This window comes from Culex pipiens, chromosome 1 (assembly GCF_016801865.2).
Source record: "Culex pipiens pallens isolate TS chromosome 1, TS_CPP_V2, whole genome shotgun sequence".
In the NCBI taxonomy this organism is placed as follows: Eukaryota; Metazoa; Arthropoda; class Insecta; order Diptera; family Culicidae; genus Culex; species Culex pipiens.
In genome coordinates this window covers 132,055,926-132,080,691 of record NC_068937.1, presented here as the reverse complement: position 1 = coordinate 132,080,691, position 24,766 = coordinate 132,055,926, and the positions used below count along the sequence as shown (strand labels likewise).

The window sequence follows — 24,766 nt, the reverse complement described above, 5'->3', positions numbered from 1 at the left end:
TGTTTTATTATTTATTTGGATATAAGTTCACATTATGAATGTCAAAACTGTGTTATTTGATGAATTCTAACATCAAATTTCATTTCAAATTTCTTTGAACGCTGTTGTAAATGCCAAAACAATTGAATAAAATAAAATTATAAGTTTGCCAATAAAGTGAAACATTTCACTGAACTATTTCATAGGCGTCCAAAGCACCGGGAAGGCAAAGCAGAAAATTGTGATATCGAATGTGTTGATGCTAACAGCTTATTTGAAACCTAAAGAATGCCGGTTTGGTTGAGCGTGTGCCATCCACAAAAATTTCAGTCCAAATTCGTGCGAATCATAATCAAAAACGAGTGTCCGGAATTCTAAACAAAAGTGTCCAGATTTCGAATCAGCTTGTATCAGTTCGAAGCTTGTCAGGATTCGAAGCACTACAAGTCAGTTAAATTTTAAAATTCGGATGATAAATGGTTAGAAAAGACATATTTTGCATGCATTTTCTCAAAATACTACATCCTGATGATATTTATAAATTTCCAAATTATTAATTGATTTTTTGCGAGCTAAAACAAAAATGATATGCTACTAAGTGTTCAGATTTAGAATGTGATGATTAGTTACACAGCAAAAAATCCGATGGTAAAATCGCATGCAAAAGCATGCACATCACCTTCGTCAAAATAAACACCTAATATTACACACTGCATGTACAATTTTTGCAAACACAAAAAAAAAGTTGCAACCGACGGGATTCAAACCCAGCACCAACAGTAAGGACTGGCGCCTTAGCCCGCTCGGCCATCAGACCGATGATAAATGGAAAGGATAAACGCATATATGAGCTTGACATTCCGGTCAAGTAGGTTTCCCATACACCCAAAGTTAAAGAACGAGGGGATAGTCCTCACGAAAAGAAACGTGAGGAAAGTGCTATATTGCGAGAGTATAGTCCTCTCGCGTGTTCATTCGTTCATTGGAACAGTTCATCCTTTGAGTGGCTTATATGGACAAACGACCGCCACTTAGTCACCGAACCATGGTGGCCCATACGGCAAAGGCACGGTTCAATATGCCGAAGGTCTTGGGTTCGAGTCTCGGTACCGGTACTTTTTTTTATAGATGAACTTTTTTGGAAAATGAACCATGAGTAAAGTACTCTCGGTAGTTTCGGGATTTATCCTCTCCGTCCGCACACAGTACCATTTTACTACCGAATCGTGCTCTTTATCCTCTCGTATGCCGATGCCCAGTTCTGGGTGTACTGATGGGCTACATATTTCAGGGTGTAAAATCACATAAAATTGCATAAAATAATGCAATATTTATTTTACACCCATGCCTTTTACACGCAGCTGGATTACTACTTTTTTAGCTGTGTAGAAAAACGAAACTATTGGCACTACGCCCCCCGGGGCATGGCCTTCCTCTAACGTGGGATTTCTGCTCCAGCGCCTCTGACGAGACAGGAGAAACCGGGACCGACGTTTGTGTAGATAAGGCGTCATCCATAAAGTACGTCACGCTCTAAGGGGGGAGGGAGGGTTGTCGCAAGCGTGACAAAGTGTGACAAGGGGGAGAGGGGGGTCCGTGAGACCGTGACGTCACGTTAGAATATTTCCTGAATACTGAAAAATCAGTCAAAGAATATATCTAAAAAAAGTTTTTTTTAGATAAAATTTTCTCATAAATCAAACACGACACACGGCTTTAAGAAACTGAGTTTCCGATGATAGATTTAATATGCTTAAATTATTAGATTAAATAAACTGTTGATGCTGATTTCTATCACTACAACATTCAACAAAAAAATAAAAATCTAAACACAACCTGTAAAAATTAAAAACTTTCTCGATTGAACTCCGATTTTATAAATAATCCTATTTATAAATCATATAATAATTATTCAAAAATCAATATGAAGGCGGGAGGGGGTTCAACAGAATGTGACGTACTTTTCGAAGGGGGGTTGGAGCCAGCGTGACAAAGTGTGACATAGGGGGGAGGGGGGGTTAATTTTGGCCGATTTTAGCGTGACATACTTTATGGATGACGCCTAACATTTGAAAAACTTATTGAAAAAAATTATAGATCAATAAAAAGCATACCTGATTTCTTGCCCAAAAAATGGTGTAACTTTTTTGTTGAATGGTTTTTAAACTAAAAAAAAAGTTTGGAAAGAGTCATTAGCATTAGAAAATATTACGTTAGAACAATCATATTTCTCAAGTCAAAAACAAACAAAAATAAAAAGAAATCCAACCTTTAAATTTCTTACTATACTATAAAATTCACATTTGCGAATATTATGTCACAGGTTATGTCGGTCTTACTCTATAATTCATCACCGCCAAAGGCAGTCATCTTTAATGTAAAATTTTAAAATCACTTAAGAGCATTTTCGGAGTCATATTTGAGCTCAACGACCCCAAAAACGCCAATGGAATATAAAGTCATCTTGATTCAATTATCCGAAGTGATTTTTGTGAGGACATCGAATAATCGATGTCTTAGCCTGTATTTCCTGAAAAGCTGTAGAGAAAAAAGTTATTTCATTTTTACGCATAAATTTATATAAAATTACAATTCCATGTACAAAGTAAAACTCACAGTAGAATTACACCTGAGAATGCGTTCCTCTTTTATTTCAGAAAAAATGTGTAATTTTACCTTTTAAAGTGTGTAAATTTACCACTTTCCCGCTGTAATGTAACTTTTCACTCTAAATTGCGGTAATTTTACATAATAAAAGATGCAATATTATACCTAACAGTTTCACACATTCTAGATTTAAAGATTTTTTACTGTACAAACAATAAATTGTGTATTAAATTAAAATTAATGGTTTAAAATCGGATAGTTCAATATTACATCTTTTATGATGTAATATTACCTCAAATAAGACTAAAAAAGTGGCATTACAATGGAAAAGTAGTAAACTTACGCATTTTTAGAGGTAAAATTAAACTTTTTTCCAACATAAAACATGTAGTTATTTCCAGATGTAATATTACCGTGATTTATTTTACTGTGTGGTAGACTTTTAAAAACAAAAAAAAATATATCAAAATTGAGCAGCAATGGAATAATTTGAAATTTTGTTCGTTCCAATTCCAATTGAACTGTGGAAGGAAAAAAGGAAGTTATATTTTGTTGATGTGTAGCAAGCTTAAGTAGGCTAAATCTTATTTTAATTAATAATGCTCCAAAAATCTCACAATTGGATCAAAATCGCCAAAAAAACACTCTCCCAAAAATGCGTTTCTCCCTGCTCTAATTTTAAACTACCCGGAACATCCCAAAAAAAACGATCCAGATAAACCTACCCCCGTCTCACACGATACACGGAAAAGATAAAATCGATAATGAAATTACGCCCCAATTTTCGCCCTCCCATTTTTTTCCCCTCTCCAAACCAGCCCCAAATTAAAATTTAGCGCGCGCGCGCACTTGCACATCTCTTCCCGGTAATCAATTACTCAGAGAGAGAGAGAGAAAAGGTAACTCGAAGGGTTCGGACGCAAACTGGGTCAACCGCACAAATCGGTTACGCAACGCGAAATTAACCCTGTTCAGCGAAAGCACCGTTGCCTGGGGGACTGACCTTTTCGGCGGGGCTGGAGGAAGCAACCTGCCTTTGCGTTGCGCGGATTATCTTGATCTTTTTTTGGCGGAGGGAATTTCACCGGGTTGTCTAGAAGAGAAAGAGAAAAACAAGCAACAAGTGGTTCCGTTGTGCCTAGATCTTGGGTCGAGTTAAGTAGATCTTCAATTAATTCTACGTCTGGATTTTTTTTTTGGGCAATTGTTTGCGTTCAACCTGCTAAATGGAGATACCATTTACTCGAGATCATCGTTTTTTTTTATCGTAACTCTTCAACAACTTCATCAATCTTTATGATTTTCAATACCGAATGGAACAAAACCGGACTGTGATTTCAAGACACCAAATTTGCTAAGAAGTAATAATAGTAATTTTTAATAAAACTTTCAAACTGTCATAAACATTCAATTTACCATTTCGCATAATTTGCGGAACCCATTTCAACACTCGTTGACTGTGACCACTTGCCAGTGACCACTCGTCGGGGGCACTTAACCACCCAACACAAAGACCAATTTCACCTGATTAGCCACTCTCGCTAGCACACACACAAACACATTCGACTAATAGTATAATTCATCCGGAAAAACGCCCAAGACACTTGCCAAGTTTTCCGACGAAACCTCAAAAAACGTGACCTGCGCCGCGCCGCCATGTGTCCCGAAACCATAATAAACATTTCAGTAATGATCACCATCATCATTACGCGGGAGGCCTTCGACGGCTTCTCATTAGCTGCGATGCCGTATGGTGGGGCCAGAACAGATCTCCATTTGAATATATGACCAGGGAGCCCGGTGTGACCCACTTGTGGCACCTCCCCCGTGCACGCCGGAATCTGCGCACGCCGGTTTTGTTTTGATGCTAAATTGCACATTTTAGTCCCGTGCTTGGCACGTTTTTCCACACTGCCGAAGCCCGAAGGGCCAGCGAGGTTCGTTTGGACTTGGGTCACCCCAACCTGCTGTAATCCGATACGTGCTTGGCGCAGCTGTGTTGGACGTTCGAGGGGGTCCACAGAAGACGGACACGTCTTGTACGACAACGCGGCACGGATCAGGTTACGTGGCGTTTAACAAGTCCCGCATGAAGTTATCAAATCTTCTCCCGGCTAATGAGATCATTGTCACATTCCGCAAACAGGCCCCGAAAAAGATTCATTTCCGTTAGCACCTGCACACAATTCTGCCCACAAATTGGCCACGACACGCTCGAATTACGCGAAATTGCGCTAACGTGACACCGGGGTGATGCGATCTTCCCGAAAAAAAAAATCTAATTTTCTCGTCTCTCGCGAGCGCCCAAAACCGCACAGATTCCAACTTGAACAAGTTTGCGCGACCGCAGCAGATCATCGACCTGCGAGCGATTCGGAACCTGGTGATCCTCTTCGTACGGATAACCCGGATCCCCTTCGATACACCTCCAGATTTAAAATTGAGCAGCGCAGCGAGGAAATCGAGGTTCCCACCACCAAACTCGAGGTTATTATTATTGGTTTGGCGCACCGGGTTTACAAGTGGCATACGACGATGTAGCGACACACGCGAGCGCGATCTTACGAGCCACGAGCGCGCAGAATTTCAACTACTTGAGCTAGGTGTGAGCCGTAGGGCGAGTTGGGGTTATTCCAATAAATCGTCGCTGCGGTAAACTTTACACAGTAGACCTGGCCGCTGTAATATTTGTGATGTCTAGTTGAATGGAGCACTACAAATGTTCAGGAATGACAAGTTGACTCAAATGACTTCAACTCCACACCCCTGGTCACGAGTCTTGTGCAAAACCCAAGACGCTCCAGTCTTCCCTAAACCGAAAAAACCGCAAACCTTGCGGTCGCCCCCGGGAAAGTCTACAGCCCGATCGATCCCCCTCCCGAAAACAAAAAATCCCAATTTCATTTATGCAAATTAGAGAATTGCACCGCAACCCCGCGAGGATCACGTTGCAATGCATGTGCAAGATCGTCGTCGTCGTCGAGAGTGAGAGTTCCTCCAACGCGCGCGACATTGTGATATCGCAGAGAAAGCTCGCGCGGACGATTTGTTTTTATTAATAGTCGCGTTTTCCCGGGCCATGTTGCACTTTATGCCTGGTGCCGCAGCATAGATCGTCCCGCGCTCCCGCGGATCTCCCCGCTGTTGGTGGGATTCCGTGTTTGGAAAACTGGTAGTCGCAAAAGGTGAAAGTGTTGATCCTCTCCACACTTTTGTGTGCACTAGCAGCAGGAAGAATCGAGCTCTCCCGGACGATTTGTGGAATTATGCATGGGGGGAACTTTCTATTTCGGATTAGCGATAACTGCCGCGAGGCGCTCGATGGCCATGTATGCGAAGCTCGCGGATTTGTGGCCAAATCGCGCTAAACGTCGCGCGTAATTAGCATACCGCGCTCGCAGAATATCCACGATCACGATCCTGTAGACTACCCCGAAGGCAGCTTGATCTGCGATCTGGTTGCATTTTGATGATCCTGAAACCGTTTAGCATCTGGTTGGTCCAATTCCGCTAGGTCAAGTGGGGATTTGCTGAATATCTTAAACGTATCACTTGTATCAGATAACAAACGGGACTCTAAACAAAGTTTCCTCTCTTCTTTGCAGGTAATTTGAACGCACATCTTCCCCTGTACCGGTAGACCTCATTTGTCAGCGTAAGAACCACCATTAAATCCCCATAGATCAATCCAGCTCATCAATCAAGCTCGCGATCGCGACCTGCCCCGAAGTGGCAGTCCGTCAATCAACCCCAGCCACCTCTCCGGTCATCACGGTCAGTGACAAATTGCCTTCCGATCACTCGTTACAAAGTCCCGCCGTGTAGAACCCCCCGTTTCATGAATAATTTATGGCCTCCACCCCGTGGGACACTCCATTGATTTGAATGTCAGCGCCCTTCCGATCGGCGATCGCCAGCTATTTGCGCTTTGTTCTCGTCGTGCCTCGTCCAGAACAATCATCGCATAAAGTAGAACGTCGTCGCACACACACTTCTTACGAAGGACCTCCCTTATTTGTCATGTTCGCGGCGGCGATGATCCTCGGCATCTGCATCACCGCCGGGCTGCTGCCCATTCAACTGTCCGTCCTCGGCTGGACACGACACGCCGAGTCGCGATCGCGATTGTTCCGCGGCGACAAGTGTCCGAGGATCGTCCGCAAAACGTCAGGAATTAATTGCCCAACAGGTCCGGCTCGCAAAAGGAAGTCGAGCGGGTCGTAAAATGGGTCCGCGATCGTGCCGAAAGGTTGCGCGAGCGAAAGAAGATCAATTAGGGAGGGAATTCTCGGCCGCGAAAAGCCATTCACAGTGTATTCTCAAATCGGAGCTTGCTTTCCCATGGGCTCAGAACCTCTGCGAGGAGAGGGGTCATCGACCCAATCAATTACCGATTATACGGCAGAACACGAAAGAAACAGTTAAGGATCGGTCCCTAATTGGTTCGCAAAAGTGGTCGCGAATTTGCATAAATAGTTCGGGAAAAAGATGGGGAGGGGAGAGGAGAGTGGTCACCACCACCAATAGCGCTAATCTCATTATGAGTGATCATATGGGTTCGACTATCAATAATCCGCGGCCAGTTATAAATCAGCAGGTTCCGGACCGTTGAATAGCATCGCCCAATGGGGTCATAAATTTAAATCAGAACTTTGCATGGTCAGTTCTTAAAATTGGCATCGCTGTTCAGCGCTTGCTTAGCACAATTCTAGTTTCCCGCTATTTAAAGGGTTCTGAACAAAATTTTAAGAACCGTAAAATTGTTCTCGCCAACGAGCCGTTCAACAATTTATGGCCTCAAGTAGAATCTAGTTTTCCTAAGGAGTCCTAAATAACTGTGAAGTCGTAAAACATCTCCTCCAACTCGATCAACTTCTACGGTCTTGTAGTGACCCAAATATCCGACGATCCAGAAGATCACCACCGGTTCCCGTTCTGCAAACATTGCTTGCACGTCTTTGTACACACAAATTGCGCACGCAAAAAAAAACGCGCGACATAGAAATGACAAATCGCTCCGCAACGGGTCCAGCGCGCTAAACATTTGCCCAAGTGATCATCAACGGACGCTGGACAAACCCACAAAAAAACTAGGTGATTATTTGCTCAGAGCAGAGCAAACCTCGGCGATGACCACAGTCGCCAAGTCCCGTTAGGCAATATCTTCGTCTTCCTCTCCGTCTCGAGCGCAACATTTCTCGAGCCATTCCGCAAGATTTGCGACCAAAATAAATCAATATTTACCCTGGGTGATCTTCCCCGTCTCCAGCATCGTTTAGAATTGATGGTCAAACATCTACGATCACGCGTTCCGGGTCTCCAAATTAAGTCACAACCATCTGTCAGCGATCCCCCCGAAAAAAAAAGTGAAAAGACCACCAAAGTCAGCTGATTTGTCACAGCTTGACGACAAATTCCGCGTGCGCGATCGCGATCGCACCTAGAACCCGGCGTGGGCGAAGCCGTTGACCTCCTTTTTGCTTGTCAAATTTCACGCCGATTCGATCATTCCCGGTGGGTTGAGTCATGCTACCCGCGTGAAAACCTGTTTGTTCTATACTTGGCAGCGGGACAAATTTTGGGTCATTACGCGCGATCGTGCCGTGCTGATCATCGTCCCGATGTTGTTGTTGTTTGGAGAACGATTCTGAGTCATTTTTCGACGGGAGAAAGTTGGACGCAAGTAGGTTGAGGGCGTTCGGATCAATGAGGGATGCACGCGCTCTTGTGGAGAGTATGTCTGACAGTCGAGCTTTAAGAAATATATATTCTTTGATCTTGGTACCGCTGGATACAAACGGGCGAGTAGCACAAAAAACGTACAGGCTTAACTAGTTGTGGCGGTTCTCGCGAAAGGGGAGGGTAAACCGCAAAAACTCTATTCGTAGAAAAAAGTAACATCATGGTTTTAATGGACACAATTGGACGAAACGGTGAACATAAACTTTGTTTTCCAAACAAATGGATCGTACGCAATATACACAGCATCACATCATATTACGACTACACTCAGTGCTTCCCAGAAACGAGTCCTGGACGATTTCTAAATATGGTACAAAAAAAAAGAGCTGCCTCACGAACGTCACGGCGAACGTCATCAGTACGGCGGAACGACTCCGGAACAACACACGGCAGCGGCGGCGGCGACGACGACCCGGAGATCGCTAAGCGTTGGCCCAGATTGTGCACTTTTTGGCCCGGTCCACGGACGCCAGGACGGAGCTGAACGGGTGCCAGCTGACGGCGGTCACCGCGGCGCCATTCCCGCTGCGAATAAACCAATGGGAGTCAGTCGACCTTGGGAATCGTGATCAGTCGTAAAGTGTTGTCGTAAAGTCGTAAAAATACTTACTTGGTATCCTTCAGCACCGATTCCAGCGGCCCGTTGATGTTCCACACGAACACGGACCCGTCCGCGGACCCCGCGGCAAACCGTTGGCAGGTTGGGCTGAACGCTACCCGGGACCAGTCGCAGCCGACCTTGAAGTTGTCACTCCTGCAAGCGATCAAGCCCGTTAGAGCGACCTTCAACAGCCCAATTAAAAAAAAGCCTTACCGGAACGTCCGCACGATTTTGTTCTGGCGCAGATCGAGCAGGTTGATGGTGTCGTCCCGCACGCAGCACAGCAGAAACTTGCTGTCCTTGGACAGATCGAGCGAGGTGATCTTGCCCTGCATCGGGATGTCGTTGCCGGTGCAGTCCGCCGTCCGGGTGTCCCAGAAGCGGATCTTCTTGTCAAAGTGCCCGCTGATGATGGACGAGCTGTCCGTCGTGACGAGGTCGTTGCAGCTCGAGCCGGCGAACTTGGTTTCTGTGCCTGCGAGGGGAAATTTGAATTTTGTTAGCACTTAGGGCTGAAGTGGGGCAGACTTAGTGCTGTGTTTAAGTGCTTATCAGCACTTTTGCGGAACAGAACAATTGAGACGTCAGATTGTTCAGGAACGCTGATTTCAATCTATCTAAGGACTCAATTTAGATTTTAAAACTGATATGTAACATAACAAATGAAAAAATATTAAAGCACTTAATAAGCATTTATTCAGCTTTAAAGCCAATTTTGTTATTAAATTAAAACATGTTTCACATTTTTTCATGTTCACTTTTTTGAAAAACATACCATGAAATTTGAACACTTTGATCGTGGTTCCGAATATCATGAACACTTTTTCGCGATTTTAGGAACTGATTTTCCTCCGTGTACTTCTTTCAATACTCACATGAACGATTCTTGAGGTCCCAAACTTTGAGCGTCCGGTCGTGACTTCCGGTGACTAGAAAGGCCGATCCGAGGAATTTGGCCGCCATGACCTTTCCGCTGTGGCCGGTCAGGGTGTGCTGGGGGGAGAGAAAAGAAGAAAAAAAAAGAATGAGGAAAACTCATCATCGCCCCGAAAGTTCGATTCCGATCATAAACTAATCAGCTTTCGAAAAATTGGCGCTATCGCTTTTTTTGACAGCGAGGAGCCGCACACAATACAGCACAGCCTCTTTCACTTTCGTTTGACCGTCTCAAAAACCAAAACAAAGCAGGAAAAACACAAATAGACACTTTCAATTTCCGTCCGGAACCCTCGCGTCGCAACAACAAAAAAATCTCTTTTTTTCGTCGATGGAACCCCCCTGCAATTCGTCGAGTCATGCAATTGGTCGCAAAAAAAAAGACGAGACGAGCATCGGTTCTCACCCCCGCGACTCGTGGCCATCTGGAGCCCAATTTGGGCGCCTTCAAACGCCTAGGAAAACGAATTAACATCTGATTTGGGTTTTGTGCCGTCCCTCATGATCATCGCGAGCGAAACGAACCGATCACAATCATGCCCGCCGATTTCATGAGAGCTCGCAACCTTTCAAAGGCCATCGCGTCATCGTCGTCGGTTCATGTTTTCGGCGGGACCCCTCGTCGGTGATCTGTTTGAAAGTGAAAATTCCCAGAAATTGAAAAACGAAATTGAAACCACCGCCGATGTGACCAAGAGATTGCGCGCGCCAAGGGAAAAGTCGTCGTTTTTCCCGCCGGTCCCCCCGAAAACAAAGCCGCTTCTTCACGGTTTTTTGTGTGGGGGAGTAAAGGGGAGACCCCCTTAATCAACTCACGCCATCGACCGCTTAGAAAAGCCTTTTGGTGATACCGACGACGACGAACCCGTTGAAGTCTCGCATGCACGCTTTCCAAGCTTGACCATCGATCCAGCGGCCTAAAAGGTTGTTGATTGCGGCCAAAATGCATGCCAAATGGTGTTTTGAGCGCGGCGATTATCGCGATTTTCCGGCATAAATGTGCTTTTTGGATTTTTTTTTTCGGGATGGCAGTTGAGCAGGAACCCGTCCCAATCGGGGCCGAACTAATTGTTACACAATTCCCCGTTCCCCGTGATGCTAATTCCTTCCAACCCGTCTGCAGTGATTGGACCAGCGCGCTGGCAATTTGCTCTGATTATGAGTTAATTGCCCCGGCGTGGCAAACTTTCCTGCAGCAAATGCAATCAAGTCGAAGCCAACATCAACCTGTTTGCCAGAGTTTGCAATCAAACCAGTGAAGAGAGAAAAAAAAACTAGATCTGACCACCATCTCCAGGGAACCACGGCGTCCTCAATAAATCAATAAAATATGATGAGCGACTAAGACTCGCCAGTTTGCAACGCATCGTCAGCAACCGACATGTGCAGCAAGAAGTGGCTGAGGTACTAAGAGATAATCAACGTTTTTTTTCTGTTGTTGGTTGTTTTCGAGAGAGCTGCGGTTCTCGCGCGGTGTTGGGGAAATTCAATTAACCTGCGGGTGGTGTCCGTCCAGATAGCGCGGCGGCGTTCGGTTTGAAGCTCGAAATTGAAATCCAGTTGCTGATTGTTGTTTGACCAGCGGTGAGAAATCGATTCCGGCGACGACGCGGGGATTTACAATGTGTTACTAATTTGTGGTGTTGCAGACGAGGACGAGGGAGTTCAGCAGGGGAGGAATGTCCAACGTGAACGAAGGTTTGCAAATATGGGTTGATACGTTTTTTTCGGTAGCAATCACAGCTTCTTCTTCTTATTTTTTATCTAAAAGCAAAGCAATCCACTTTAACGACCCCCGGGTCTTTTGTGGGCTCTGTTGCAAGTTTCTGCTCATTTCTAGGCGTCCGAAGGTTATGTGTGATGAGTCACCCAAATCCTCTTTTACGCAAATGGACCGACGTTTTACTCCCCCTTCCGATAGAAGGCTTTTTTTATCTATTGCCCTAATCAAAAGGGCCGTATGGTATGCTAATGGCAAATCACAGACTTTAAATATATCCAACTCCCGAGCAGATGCACACAGTAAAAAATTACGTAAATTTGGATGATTTTATTTTGGAAGGTTGAATATTACCTATTTAATGATGTAATTTTGTCTCAATTTAGACTGAAAAGTGACATTACACAAGCAAAGAGGTAAAAATACACATTTTCAGAGGTAAAATTACACACTCTTCCTGACATAAAAGGTACCCTTTCCCAGATGTAATATTACCTTGATTTTTTTTACAGTGTTGTTTAACATAGTGCGACATTCAGAAGGTCGTTTTTGTCACTTTCCTGTGTTTGCACGAGGTACATCGAAAAACCAATGTACTCCCATTTATGATTATATTACGTAAAATTGCCCGAGGAATCCGATGATAACATTTTCAGATATATGATATTTGGTCCAGACGCCGTCAAAATCGCATTTTAAGTTTTCATATGACTTTTACAAATGTTTGGCTTAAATTACAAACTATTTCGGTTGTAATCGTTATGATTTTCATAAAAGTGTAGTTTTTGCAAAAATCGACGAAAATGAACACGGCGTGGTTACCCACCTTAGGGGTCGAACAATGAAATACGGGTAGTATAATTATTTTGTCCATGGACCCCAGCCCAAAATTGGTATCGATCGAAGCTTTTTTGATTTTTACTGCCTATTTACGTGGGAAAATGTTAAATTGTTATGTAATCTGGCAAAAAAACGTTAAATTGTTGCTTTTCTATAGTTTTTATTTCGTAGTTATTTTTTCCGTAAAATGTTTTATTTTTTTATTTTCTATTTTGCTCCGAGTGTTAAATAAAACTCATTTCTGCATTTTTTTTAAACATAAATATTTTTACATTGCAAAAACTCAAAGGGATTAAACATGTTTTATATTGTTCACCACGTTCATAACGTTTCCAAATTTCTATAAAAAAAACTTAATTTTTTGTAAAAAGAAGTTTTTTTTTTCAAGCTTGATTTGTAAAATGGCGAATCAAAAAGTATCACAAAATGCTATTTCATAGAAATCGTAACGTCATTATGCTTCATGGAAAAACATGCAAAATTTCAAAGAATACTAGATATTTATTGGTAAAGTATTTAAACTTTTTTTTCAATCTTTGATATGAAAATTCTGAATTTATAAAATGTCAGGAAATCACCAAGCTGAATTGAAAAAAAATCTATAAATTATATTTTAGTAAAGTAACAAGTTTTGTTTCAGTTGATATCAATCTTGACAAAAATTTCACTAGACTTTTAAAGAAAAATAAATAAATGGGGATGAAAAATATTTAACAAAATTAGCCTAAACAGAAAGTTGTTTCATCTAAAAATATTTACTTTATTTCATTTCCTTTATAAAAAAAAATGCTTTAGAATTTTAATAAATTCTCCAATAATGTAAAAAATAATTTCGGGTGAGCTGTTAAAATACTTTTCTTTGACCAAAGGACCCAAATCAAATCAAATTGTGTTTCTAGAAGAAAAAGTTGCAGCATTACACAGAATAAAATATTTACAATCGTGACACAAATTACAGCTACAGTTTTAACTATTACACAATAAAGAAAAAAATAATTTGAAAGTGTTCCCGGTTATCTTTACAAATCACTTTTAAAAACGTTACTGGTTGGTGGTTGGTGCCTTCCTTGCATTCATAAAAGTGAATACACTACACAGCTTCAAAAAAGTGAATAAATAACACTTTGTTTTATCAAAATATCTGAGATCCAGCCTCAAAAAAGTGTATTAAAAACACTAAAGTACTTAAAACTTTTGGTAGGGATGTCAGATCTTCAATCTTTTGGGCTCGTTGGAAAGGTCTTTTGATTACCTATCCAACCTATGGGTCGCATCATAGATCCGGACAACTTTTTTATCAAAATTTTTGAGATCCGGCCTAAAAAAGTATATAAATATTACTTAAGTGCTCATAACTTTTGATTGGGTTGTCAGATCATCATTCTTTTGAATGCGTTGGAATGCGTTCAAATACCTTTCTAACAATATATAACATGACGGGGTTTCTTACAAAACCACCCGTTTTACAATCTTCAGAAGTTTTGCTAAAATCGTTTTTTTAGCATAACTTTTGAAGTACTTTACTAAACTTCATAACATTAACTAGGGTCTTGTGGGACCCCAAGACGGATCGAATGAGACCAACACTGTCCAAAACGGTTCAACCAATCCGGAGATAATCGTGTGCATATTTTTCGGTGCACGGACTTACAGACATACACACGCACAGACATTTGTTCAGAATTTGATTCTGAGTCGATAGGTATACGTGAAGGTAGTTCTACGAGGTAAATTCAAAAAATGAAAAATTTGAAAAAAAAATGAAGAATTTCATTTTTCGAGTGCTTTCATAGCCTTTCCTCATTGAGGTGAGGAAGGCAAAATGTAAAAGAAAAAAAATTAAAAATTAATTAACTAAAAATATAAAAATCAAATATGATATAAAAATACACGGTATTATAACAATCTTGTTGAAAAACCTTCACTTGCATGTTGTTAATCCGAGTTTTTACTATAAAATAGCTGATTTTTTCTGCTGGGTTTATATCATGATCATTCTTGGTCACTTTTTTTTCGAAGCGTTCAGAAAATTTTCTTTAAATGAGCTTTAAAAATATCGAGGTTAGTCAATTTAAGAAATATTAAATTAAAAATATTTTGCGTAGAAAACATCCGCATTCGAAAATAGAGAAAATCTTGTGATTTTTTTTTTGTTACACAACAATGTTTATCACCAAATACATTTTTGGTGTATTAACTAAATTTTTAGTGACGATATTTTGCCTTTCTCTCTGATGTATAGGAATAAAATTGCTGATTTTTTTATTAGGCCTCCTTTATTTTTTAATTTTATACAAATCGACTCAAAATCAAATTTCGAGCAAATATCTGCGCGTGTGTGGGGATGTTGAAAATATGCACTTGGTTATCGCAGCTATGGCTGAAGGAATTTGGTCCGGAAAATTGTTCCATTCGGCCCAGTTTCCTTTAGCTTGGTATTAAAAATCAAAGAGAGATTCTGAGTGTATCCCATCACTTCCCCCCGCAACTTCACTTTTCTGTAAGATTTTCCCATTTTCCAAGAGACATTCCACCAATATAGTCTAGTCCTAGTTAAAACAACAATCTCGCTCGTGAAAGCTCTCTCAACGATAAAAAAAATCTTAAATCCCAACCAGTTTGTCCTTCCTAGAGATGCAACTCGTGGTTGGCGTTTTTCCTCCACAAGTTTTTTTTTTTCCTTTATTTTTTTCCGCTAGAGTACTCTCAGTACCAACCCGGTTTTCCTGTCCAAACTGGATCCCCACCAGCCCATTCCGTGGCATCAACATCATCATCTCTGTTGCCATCATATCACCGACTGGTTCCGCGCAGAACTGAACACTTTCATTTGCAGGAGAGCGGGAAAGTTTCGCGTCCGATTTTCCAGCGATATCAGGCCTTCGCTGACTGTCGTCACCGACAGGAACACTCCAAAACAGGTTGCGCGACGCGTGTTGGGACACATCGCGGGCTAATCCAACACACAGGTTCCAGGTTCCAGCGTTTGCGCCTTCGGGAGAGGAGCAACCGTTCTCAATTATTGGCATATTCGCGCGCCCCAACCGCAGAAAACCGAGGGGGAGAGATGGACCTTTCACGGTTCGCTGCGCCACGATACCGGATTGCTTTTGCCCGTATTTGGCGGAACCTGCGCGACTGCAGCGGGAAGATCTATGCGAATTCGATAGCTGGCTGGCTGCCGCCGCCACCAAGCAACGCACATGCAATTTATAAAACGTCTATTAAATTCATGCGGGTTTGAAATTTAAATGCATATTGTTTCACTTTTTTTCCACCGCTTTGGCACGGGATCGTCCGCCGAGTTCGTGCCGAGCAGGCAGGCCGGATTGACCTGATTTCGGAGCTTCTGGCGCGTGAGCGCCAACTTTCTTCTTCTATGCGCACGCGGGGGTGGTCCACCTTTGCGAAATGCCAAACGGCCATCGGGAAGATCGATGCGATCGCGAAGATCTGCGCGCCGCGTTGGTCAAGATCGCGAACTCGTTCGACCAGTTCTGCGAATCGCGTAGAGATGAAGAATGATCTTCTTCCGGCCCGGGGTCCATCAACCTGCTGAGGAGCAACGTATCAGCAGGACGATCGTGCGCTAATCAAGAACTGGCTCCGCTAATTACCGCCGGATGCGAGGTTCGCGAAAGGAACAGTCTTTGGCGCCCCTGTTGATCGATCGTCTAGGGCGGGATATTTGGAATTTGTGCCTTTAAAGTTCTATCGAATAAATTCAAACTCACGCTGAGCGAGGTCGCAGACGTCATGCATTACGCAACAACTCCGGTCATCGCCGGTGCATCGAACCACCACCGGGGTGGCCTCCGCCACCGATAAGTGTTCTGGGGGGTGATCGCTTCATTATCGCCAACCTATTACGACATTATCCACACCCTAATTTGCTTCTGTTACGCGAGCGCTGCAATTTTCCGAAAACGCCGATGATCGCGCGTCGGTCGACGACCCGTGCGCACTCCATTGATCGTGTTTGCGCACGGACAATTGGCCGGCCGATCGGTGGCGGCGATCGAAAGTGTGAAATCTCGAATCTTTCACACGTACCAAACTCCGACGCGAATCGGCGTACGTAAATGGCGTTTGCGAGTGCGATGGCCTGGGACGATCATCCCTTTGGAAGGGATCGCGCCGTTCGGCGCAAGAACAAATAACTCGCGGGAAGAGTATACTGCGGAAACATCCCAGACCGATCATAAAGCGCTAATGTGGAGATAATCGCCGGCGTACAATGTTGCAGACGCGGACTGCGAGGTGTTCAATGAACTTGACCACCCGTGCGCCATTGAGGGGATCGTGGAGTAGATTTGCATGTACTGATGGAATATTGACACCTCGTCGGTTAGTTCTGTTGATCAATACGTGAGAAAAGCGATAACGTGGTCACCGTTGAAGATCCGTGACGCATAAAATTGAAGACTTTGTTAGAAGAACATAAAATCTACTTTTTTACGACCGGAAACATACCAGCAAACTTGTCCCAAAGCATGCTCAAACTCGTTCTCAATTAAGATTAAACCCAATTCTTTCCTCTCTTCCATTCCAGGTGAGTCACCCGACAGCAACTACACGATCAGCGCGTAAGTTCTGGACCAGTAGGTCATCCCGAAGATCCAAACCACCTCAACAACCGCAACGACTCTCCGCATCGATGCGAATAAAATTCCAGTTGTACACCTGACACATTTCGATGCTTATCTCCGGATCTTCGATCTTTTCCTCGAATAGTCCCGGGAACATGCTCCGCCGCAGAGTGATAGTGGATATTGGCAATCTCGCTGTGTACTTCTCGAAGACGACGACGGTCTTAAGATAAATTGCAGTTATATGCTTATGTACCCCGTCCCGCGTCCCGCGGAGCATCTCCCGCAATTCTTGACATCCCACTCAGTGTGGACTCCAGGTTCCTTCACTTACTGAAGAAATTTACATAATTTGAAGCCAAATAGACGCCCCCCGTTCCCAGCGTCGGAGGTAGCACTGTTTGAGGTATTCATGAATAAATAAGACGCTGGAGAAGCGATCCACCGCGGAAAACAATGGCGACAGGTGCCCCCGCGGCACCGCCGTCAAGCGGTTTTCACGATGCGTTCCATTTTTTTTTCTACCCCCGAGATTCGAGCGCGATGTGTTCCCATTTCGGGCCAATTTTCCGCCGCGCCGCGCATTCCAAACATCCCAAATCGGGAGCGACGAGCTGTCAGGAAGGTCGTTTCCACCACCTTCGCGCGCGCTCTTTGCAGAGTTCATTAGGGAAGAATTCCTGTGTAGAATGGGTGTGCTCTTAAAACGGCAATTATGCGACCGGGGCGCTGCGCGGCCTTGCCGCGGACGAACCGCTGAGATAATGGCCATTCTCGGAAGCAATTAGCCCCCGGACTGCCACCGAGAGAAAAGGTTTGCAGGTCGAAGATGAAGTTCGAGGGGCAAACCACATTGGGAATTAAATCGTTCATATAAACTCGAATTAGCGGGTTCGTTGCTTGTGCAATCGAGCAGGTCTCTAACCTCAAACGCGCATTTGAGGGGGGCAAGAGGGGGTGAAGTAGCTTTGGGATGGCATTTTGAGCTTGATCTAGGGCGTCCAATTTTCCCGGGTTTTGAATTTTCCGAGAAACGGGAAAAATATTTTTCAAATCCCGGGAATTCCCGGGATCCCGGGAAATTTTCTAAAAAGTCATAAAATCTATGTTTTCGTCAAATTTGTTATCTTTTTCAAGCTTACAATCGTAGAATTAGCTCAATACTGTTAATTAGTGATAATCTTTACTTCAATGTTAACAAGAACAGCAGTTTTTAGTTAGTTTTAAAAAAAATATTTTTTTTGTATTTTGTTATGCTTTGGATTTTAAATGAATCATAATATAAAATCCAATGTGATTCATATTATTTCTTATTAATAATCATAAAATATTAATTATATCTCTTTAATTTTTTTATGTGAAATGAATACAATAGCTTAAAAAAATCATTGAAACTGTAATAAGAAACAAGAAAGGAAAACAAATGAAAGGAAAACAAATGAAATGAAACCATCCAATGTTAAATTTTATAAAGTTTAGAATGTCATGTTTTATATAAAACAAATTTTACAAATTATCTTTAAGCTACTACCGCCAACTGGGGGAAATCGGGACAGCAGTCTGAATAGGTACATGATATTTTAGAGCAATTTGAATATTGATGTACTTGTTTTGTTAATTAAAAAAATATCAGAACATTATGCTGTCTTAATTCGTTACTATTGTCCTAATTTGCTCCAGATGCCAAATGAAAAGTAATTGAATATGATTTTTTTCACGTTTAAAATCATCATTAAACGTAAATATTTAAAATAGGCGTTTTGCGGAACCGTAAACTAAAATTTTAATAATTTTCCATTATAAGCCAAATAAATGTTGGTATCTGCCGAATACAAATTTTCTAATGCTTTAAAATTGTTATCGATTACTAAGTATTCAACTGTTCATCTGTTTCCACAACCAAATCTGAGTTTTCAGACCAAAAAATGATTTTTTTTTTCAATTTCGGGAATTCCCGGGACAAAATATCAAAAATCCCGGGATTCGGGAATTCCCGGTTTAGGAAAAATCCCAGGATTTTTGTCCCGGGAATTCCCGGGATGGACGCTCTAGCTTGATCAATATCGAGGCCATTGGAAGCAAATGATGTAGTCGTTTTAGTAACTTGTATAGTATTGCCATGAAAAGATTCCTAATCTTGTCCCAAAAAAACGAAACAATTTGAAAGACGCAAATCATAACTCTACACTTTGAAAGTCAAAGAAAAAAATGATTTCTCGCGACGTTCTGTAAGAGTTGAGGACCTAGAACACGTTCCAGTCATCAAAAATACATTTAATATAATTTCTATTCAAAACTAAACATAATTTTTGTATAAATGCTATAATATCATTTAAAGAAATCTTTTTCTTCATTTTATTTAATGAATTACCTTAAATTTTAATTTAATTTAGTACTGATCAAAAATAAACCAAAATGTAATTCTGTCGATTGAAAATGGTTTACAGAGCCGAATTTCATCAGAACGTAACGAAATATCAACAGAAAAAATTTCTTCACATTTGTGTAGAGTTGTGTAGAGTTGTGTAGAGTTATGTAGAGTTGTGTAGAGTTGTGCAAATTATATCAATAAAGATGAACCAAGTGGTACAAATTAAGAACAATTTCTCAAATTGAGTCTAATCCAATGTCTTTGAGTCTTGAAGCCAATAATCTCCGAACACTGCGTTCGACATTGATCACGTCCAAAACCCCACATCGCCCAATGTCTGCGGTTTTCCCAACATCCCGGAATCCCCCTCGCAATTCCGGCGCACCGATATCGGAACAGCAACAACATGACGCACCGAATCGACACCACGAACCCATCAAAACGGGAAGCCGAGCGCCACGCAAAGTGAAATTGGTGTCAAACTCACTCGACGTCGTCGCTCGACACGCCGGAGCTGATGTCAGACTTTGGCGTGTTTCGCATAATAATTTCATTAAAAACAGCCGGTCTCTTCCCCCCCATCGGGGAAGACTTCTTCCAGAGCGAACGGGACGGGAGGAAGGGGAACCTCTCGCGATATGGTCTGGTCTTGGCCGGGAGCAGCGAGTGATTCGCTGGCTGGTGTCGATGACGACGATCCGGCGAGTTCAGTCTGCGCGAGTTTGTCTGTGCCACCGGTTGACAGTCGCGGAGTGGTGTTCGGGATCTAATCCGCTTACAGTGCTGCTATCAAATAACTTGGAATTAGTGTTGGCGCGCATGCTGTTTTCGGGGGCCGAAGTTCAAAAGGTTCGTCGTCGAGATTGGGTGCTGCTGCTCCGGGGTGTAGTCGGTTCCGATGAAAATTAGGATCAGACAAATTAACTTGAAAGATGGTGCCATTAATTCACGCCGCTCGGATTGTTTAGAGTGTGTTCAATATTTATGAGATGACATAATACGGAATCGCTGCGCTGCGGGTTGTGTTCTAAGAAATGTTGAGTTCTAAGCTGGATCAGCCGCAATAAAAAAGCTGTGATCTGTAACGGCAGCACAAAGCCAGATCGATGAAGTGAATTGATTTTATTGTTTCGATCGTTGCCTTGAACTCGATCAGTATCGAAGACGTTCTTGGGTGGCGCCTAAACTAGGCAAATGATCATATCGATATTGAGCAAGCTTAAAAGTGTTGACACTCAATAACAACCCGACCATTTTGAAGTTGTTGTCAGTAAACTGTTCAGTTTCGTCAAGGTATGTTAGATGTGAGCTTCCTGAACATGCTACGATCGACAGAATTGAATTTTGATAAATTCCCGGCCATTAAATAAAATTGTAAATTTGGGCGCACACTTTAGAGAAGCGTGGGTGCGCATGGTTGCTTAAGATGGTAAATTTACAATTTTATTTATGGAGATTTCTCTCGCTAAAATTCATTTCTGTCAATTGGAGGAAGCTCAAGGAGCTCAAATCTATCATACCTTGACAAAACTGACGCGTTTACTGACATCAACTTCAAAACCCGATGATCTCTTAGCATCTTCGTGTTCAAGACGGTTCAAACTGAAACCTCAATTTCTAAACAGAAGAAAATAAGAGATCACAACTGAACCATTGTCCAATTAATCGGTCAATAGAGAATAGGCTATACGGTGACCTAGAGGTCGATCCCCCCAGTGATTCAATTTTACGAACTTCCATTCAAGAGAACAAATTATAATGACCTACTCACAGTCATTTCCATATGGTTCTCCGGCCACAGGTTAACCTTTTCCCATGACCACAGCCCTAGTCCCGCCCTAATTGAGCCCCGTGACTTGCACGTCGGACCTGCCACAACCCACCCCATGGTCCAGTTCAACCGATCAGGCCACTCAATCAACGTTCCGTCAATCCGACAACATTGTTGTTGTAGTTGCCCTGTCGATACCAGTCCGTGACGTTCTAGCCATCTTGCTCCGTCCGTCAAGTGCAGAAGAAAGTTGGCGTGCCGCGGCGAGACCGCAAAGTGCATGTAGAATATAGGCCAGCAAGAGTTGTGCGCAAATAAATCAGCTCGACCCCAGTGGCCTAGTGTACTACCATCGGGTTCCCCGCAGCGGACCACTCCGAGAAACCTACATCATAATTTCTTATCGTTGTAATTTTACGGCCTCTTATAAATATCGTTCCGACCACGGCCGTACCGTATCCGCCGCCATGTGTACATAAATGTAAACATTATTAATAGACTTTATTCACATGGTTTATTGTGGCACACAGTTCGCCCTCGTCGATCACGGGCTCTCCCGAGCCCAGCTGGGGCCATTTGTCCAAACGACCAGAGTAACAGTACGGCCAATTTCGCGCCATGTTGAACCCCGCGAGGAAAGGCCGACGCCACCCCCGCACCCGATGCACCTGTGAGTTTGTGTGTGCGAACCTTTACGAAGAGAGAGATCTCGCCATTGTACCTAACCTCAAGGCCCATTTACGGGCATTATTTATCTCCGAAAGCGGTTTCCAAGGTCTCGCTCGCCCTCGCATAGAGTTGTCTGCTGGCCGCAATACTTTGCATACACATTATTCATTCATTTATTTATTGTTGCCCCCCTCTCTCCAAAGAGATTGGCCACTTTCTCCGGGCAGCCCTGCCCTGGGAAACGTTCTAATTCACGAGGCCGCCGCGTGAGAGTAGCCTCCTTTCGCGAAGGTAGCAGCTTGGATTGCATAATTTCGGGGCACGATCTGAAGCCGCGGTGTGCCGACTTCTGAGCAGGAAATTACTGTTATTAGGGGTCGTATAGGACCCTAGGAGCGCGTCTAATGGATCCGTTTGAAGTCCCGTCCAGGTGCCAATGGGTCACAATTAGGCCGTTATAGCACCGTTTTGGGGGCGGCTTGCTGGATTAGATTGAAAGTAGCGCGAGGTCAGCGCAGATCTTGAAGGTCAAATGACCCTGTAGATCTTTCCCATTGATACACGGAGAAAAATCCGTTTCCAAAATTACTTTGTTTGTGGTTCCGAATTTCACGATTTTGGGAATTAATTTTTCTCCGTGTATGATCGAGACTTGCGTAGAAAGACTACGGTTTCAAGGTCATGATCATTTCTTTCAGTTGAAGCATTTCAAATCCCACAACCAGTTGCAATCAGCTCCACGTAGATCCCCGCCCCGTCTACCGACTAATAACTCACTCTCCCCCTCAACGATCGCACATTAGTGTGCTCATCAGTGCACCGCGCGATTCGCCCAACATAAACAAACAACTTTCCAACGCGTCGCGCGCCGATTCAGGTCACCCGGTTGCGCCTCCCAGGGGGGGAACCTTGCCAAGAATGCCGCCGCTCACGCAAAATTCCGGTTGATGCGCACGAGCTCGCATCTTCATTAGCCACCTGTTGATGAACTAATTTCCGCGCGATCTCAATTTCTCCCGCGTCGACCCTTGAAGTTCTGCCCGGCGAACACCCACGTTCTCACGACTCGAGACCCGGGCGAAAGTGTCTTCCAAATTTGTCCGGGGATCGCCACCCCCTCGTGAAGCGTCGTAGACGTGATCGGACTACCCGAAAACCGACCAAACAACAACAGCAGGAGCGTTCAACGTTTCCAGCGTTCGAACTGCTGTCGTGCGATGGATTTATTTATGGCCACTGATTGCCAGGCGGTAGCCGCCGACTCCACACAGCACTGGGTCCGGGAAAAAAGTGAAAAGACAAAAAGTTATTTATGCTATCTAGGTGAGTGTGTCGTGCGTAGACACACCTCCACCGCGCGGGACTCACCCCTCTTCCCTCAGCGAACGAGCGTGAGAGTTACTAGGGAGAGAGGGAGCGACCCGTTAGGGTCGTGTCGTGTTGGTTTATTGAACATTGTCGGGTGGAAAACGGCTGTGACGAAGACTTTTACACACAAAGTGTCTTTTGATTAGGCGCGAGTTGCCGCTCGTGAGCGGTGGAACTACTCTACTTTTTCCACCTAGCCCTTTGTCTTCCGGTAGGAAGACATCTGTATCACGAGCTTCGGTAATGAAGAAGTGATAGATGACTCGAGTTTGGACGCCATCGCCGAGCTTCGCGTCGCTTTGACGTGGAGCTATTGTTGTGCTGGACGACGAACTTGGCGACTTCAGCTGTGTTGTTCATACACGGAGAAAACTCTGTTTTTTTTTTTAAATCGTGAACAAGCGTTCACGAATTTCATGAACACTTGTTCACGATTTTGAGAACTGATTTTTTCTCCGTGTAGTTTAGTTGTAGTTGGGAGTACTGACCTCCGTATTGGCGTGGAACTATTGTTGGGCTGGACGCCAAACTTGCCGACTTCAGCTGTGTTGTTCATACACGGAGAAAAATCAGTCCTTTAATATCGTGAACAAGCGTTCACGAATTTCATGAACACTTGTTCACGATTTTTGGTACTGATAGTTGATAGTTAGTTGAAGTTTGGTGTACTGACCTCCGATGAGGAGACAACTTGGCTACCACCGTGTTCCAATGTTGAAACCCCTTCAAGGGATTATAAAGGTAGTGACAACCTCACTATCAGACCTCGAAGACCCGAAGAAGCCAATTATCTAAAGTTCTAACACCTTCGCTAAGCGCTTCTCCGCGTCGCATTAGCGCGCCTGCCTCAATCCCGATTGACATCCGGATAGTGGAAACGCGAATCTCTGAACCTCGAGCCAAGAAGTTGTCATTAGCGCGCAGTAACGCTTCAACCGGGAACCGAGATCCACCTGGTGCATACTCCGAACGACACGACCCAGCAACCATATCTCCTTATCGGCTTCGGCCCGCTCCGTTGCGCATTGCATGCATAAATTATCGACCCGGTTCTGAAACTAGACCCTGGAGTTCTGGAAATGAAGAAGACGCACGCAAACTGATATGGCCAAGACCGGACTGTCGCCACCGGGCGCTGATGACGAGATGGGGAAATTCTTAGCAGAAATTTTGCATGCCATGAAGGCGTTCAATTAAAAAACCAGACAGCGATCGACGACGGACTAAAAATAGAACTCCTGCTGCACGCTGGATGAAGTTATTAAGCGAAGACCTGTTCATTAAAAGTGTAACGACTCCGGTCGAGCCCGGTATCTGGGACAAATTTTGTGTATTCCGAGCAGAACTTAGGCCGCGACGACTTCACGGAATCGTTCTCCGTAGGTCAACCGAAAATTTTAACGAACCCACCCACGTCTGGTCGTGCCGAAGAAAGTAGATAAGTGTTTCAAGTGACGCACGCGGCGCTCGAAAAAAAAAGTGACTTGATTTACGCTAATAATTTTCATAAAAACTTATCGCAAATCTCTCGCGAGAGACATTTAGCCGCGAAACGTGACCTAAACGCGTCGTC

At 43.6% G+C, this 24,766-nt stretch overlaps 2 protein-coding genes across 4 annotated transcripts in view; one reads left to right on the top strand and one right to left on the bottom strand.

Moving 5' to 3' along the window:
• LOC120431567 (uncharacterized) overlaps positions 1–24,766 on the top strand; it is a 137,830-nt gene that overhangs the window by 15,814 nt on the left and 97,250 nt on the right. Inside the window, exon 1 of one of the 2 annotated variants that reach the window (XM_039596684.2) lies at positions 19,989–20,234. The exons of the other annotated variant lie outside the window; for it this stretch is intronic. The gene's annotated coding sequence lies outside the window, so the exon portion shown is untranslated. Of the gene's footprint in view, positions 1–19,988; positions 20,235–24,766 lie in introns of those variants that run through there. 2 annotated transcript variants of the gene reach the window in all.
• The window catches only part of LOC120431584 (autophagy-related protein 16), a 128,012-nt gene continuing 111,555 nt past the window's right edge, over positions 8,310–24,766 (bottom strand). Inside the window, exons 4-7 of one of the 2 annotated variants that reach the window (XM_039596695.2) lie at positions 9,805–9,922; positions 9,143–9,404; positions 8,939–9,082; positions 8,310–8,883 (exon numbers count right to left, since the gene is read on the bottom strand). In XM_039596695.2, the coding sequence (XP_039452629.1) occupies positions 8,751–8,883; positions 8,939–9,082; positions 9,143–9,404; positions 9,805–9,922 (657 nt within the window). In that variant the 3' untranslated portion in view covers positions 8,310–8,750. The remainder of the gene's footprint in view (positions 8,884–8,938; positions 9,083–9,142; positions 9,405–9,804; positions 9,923–24,766) is intronic. The other variant, XM_039596700.2, reaches the window with a different exon arrangement.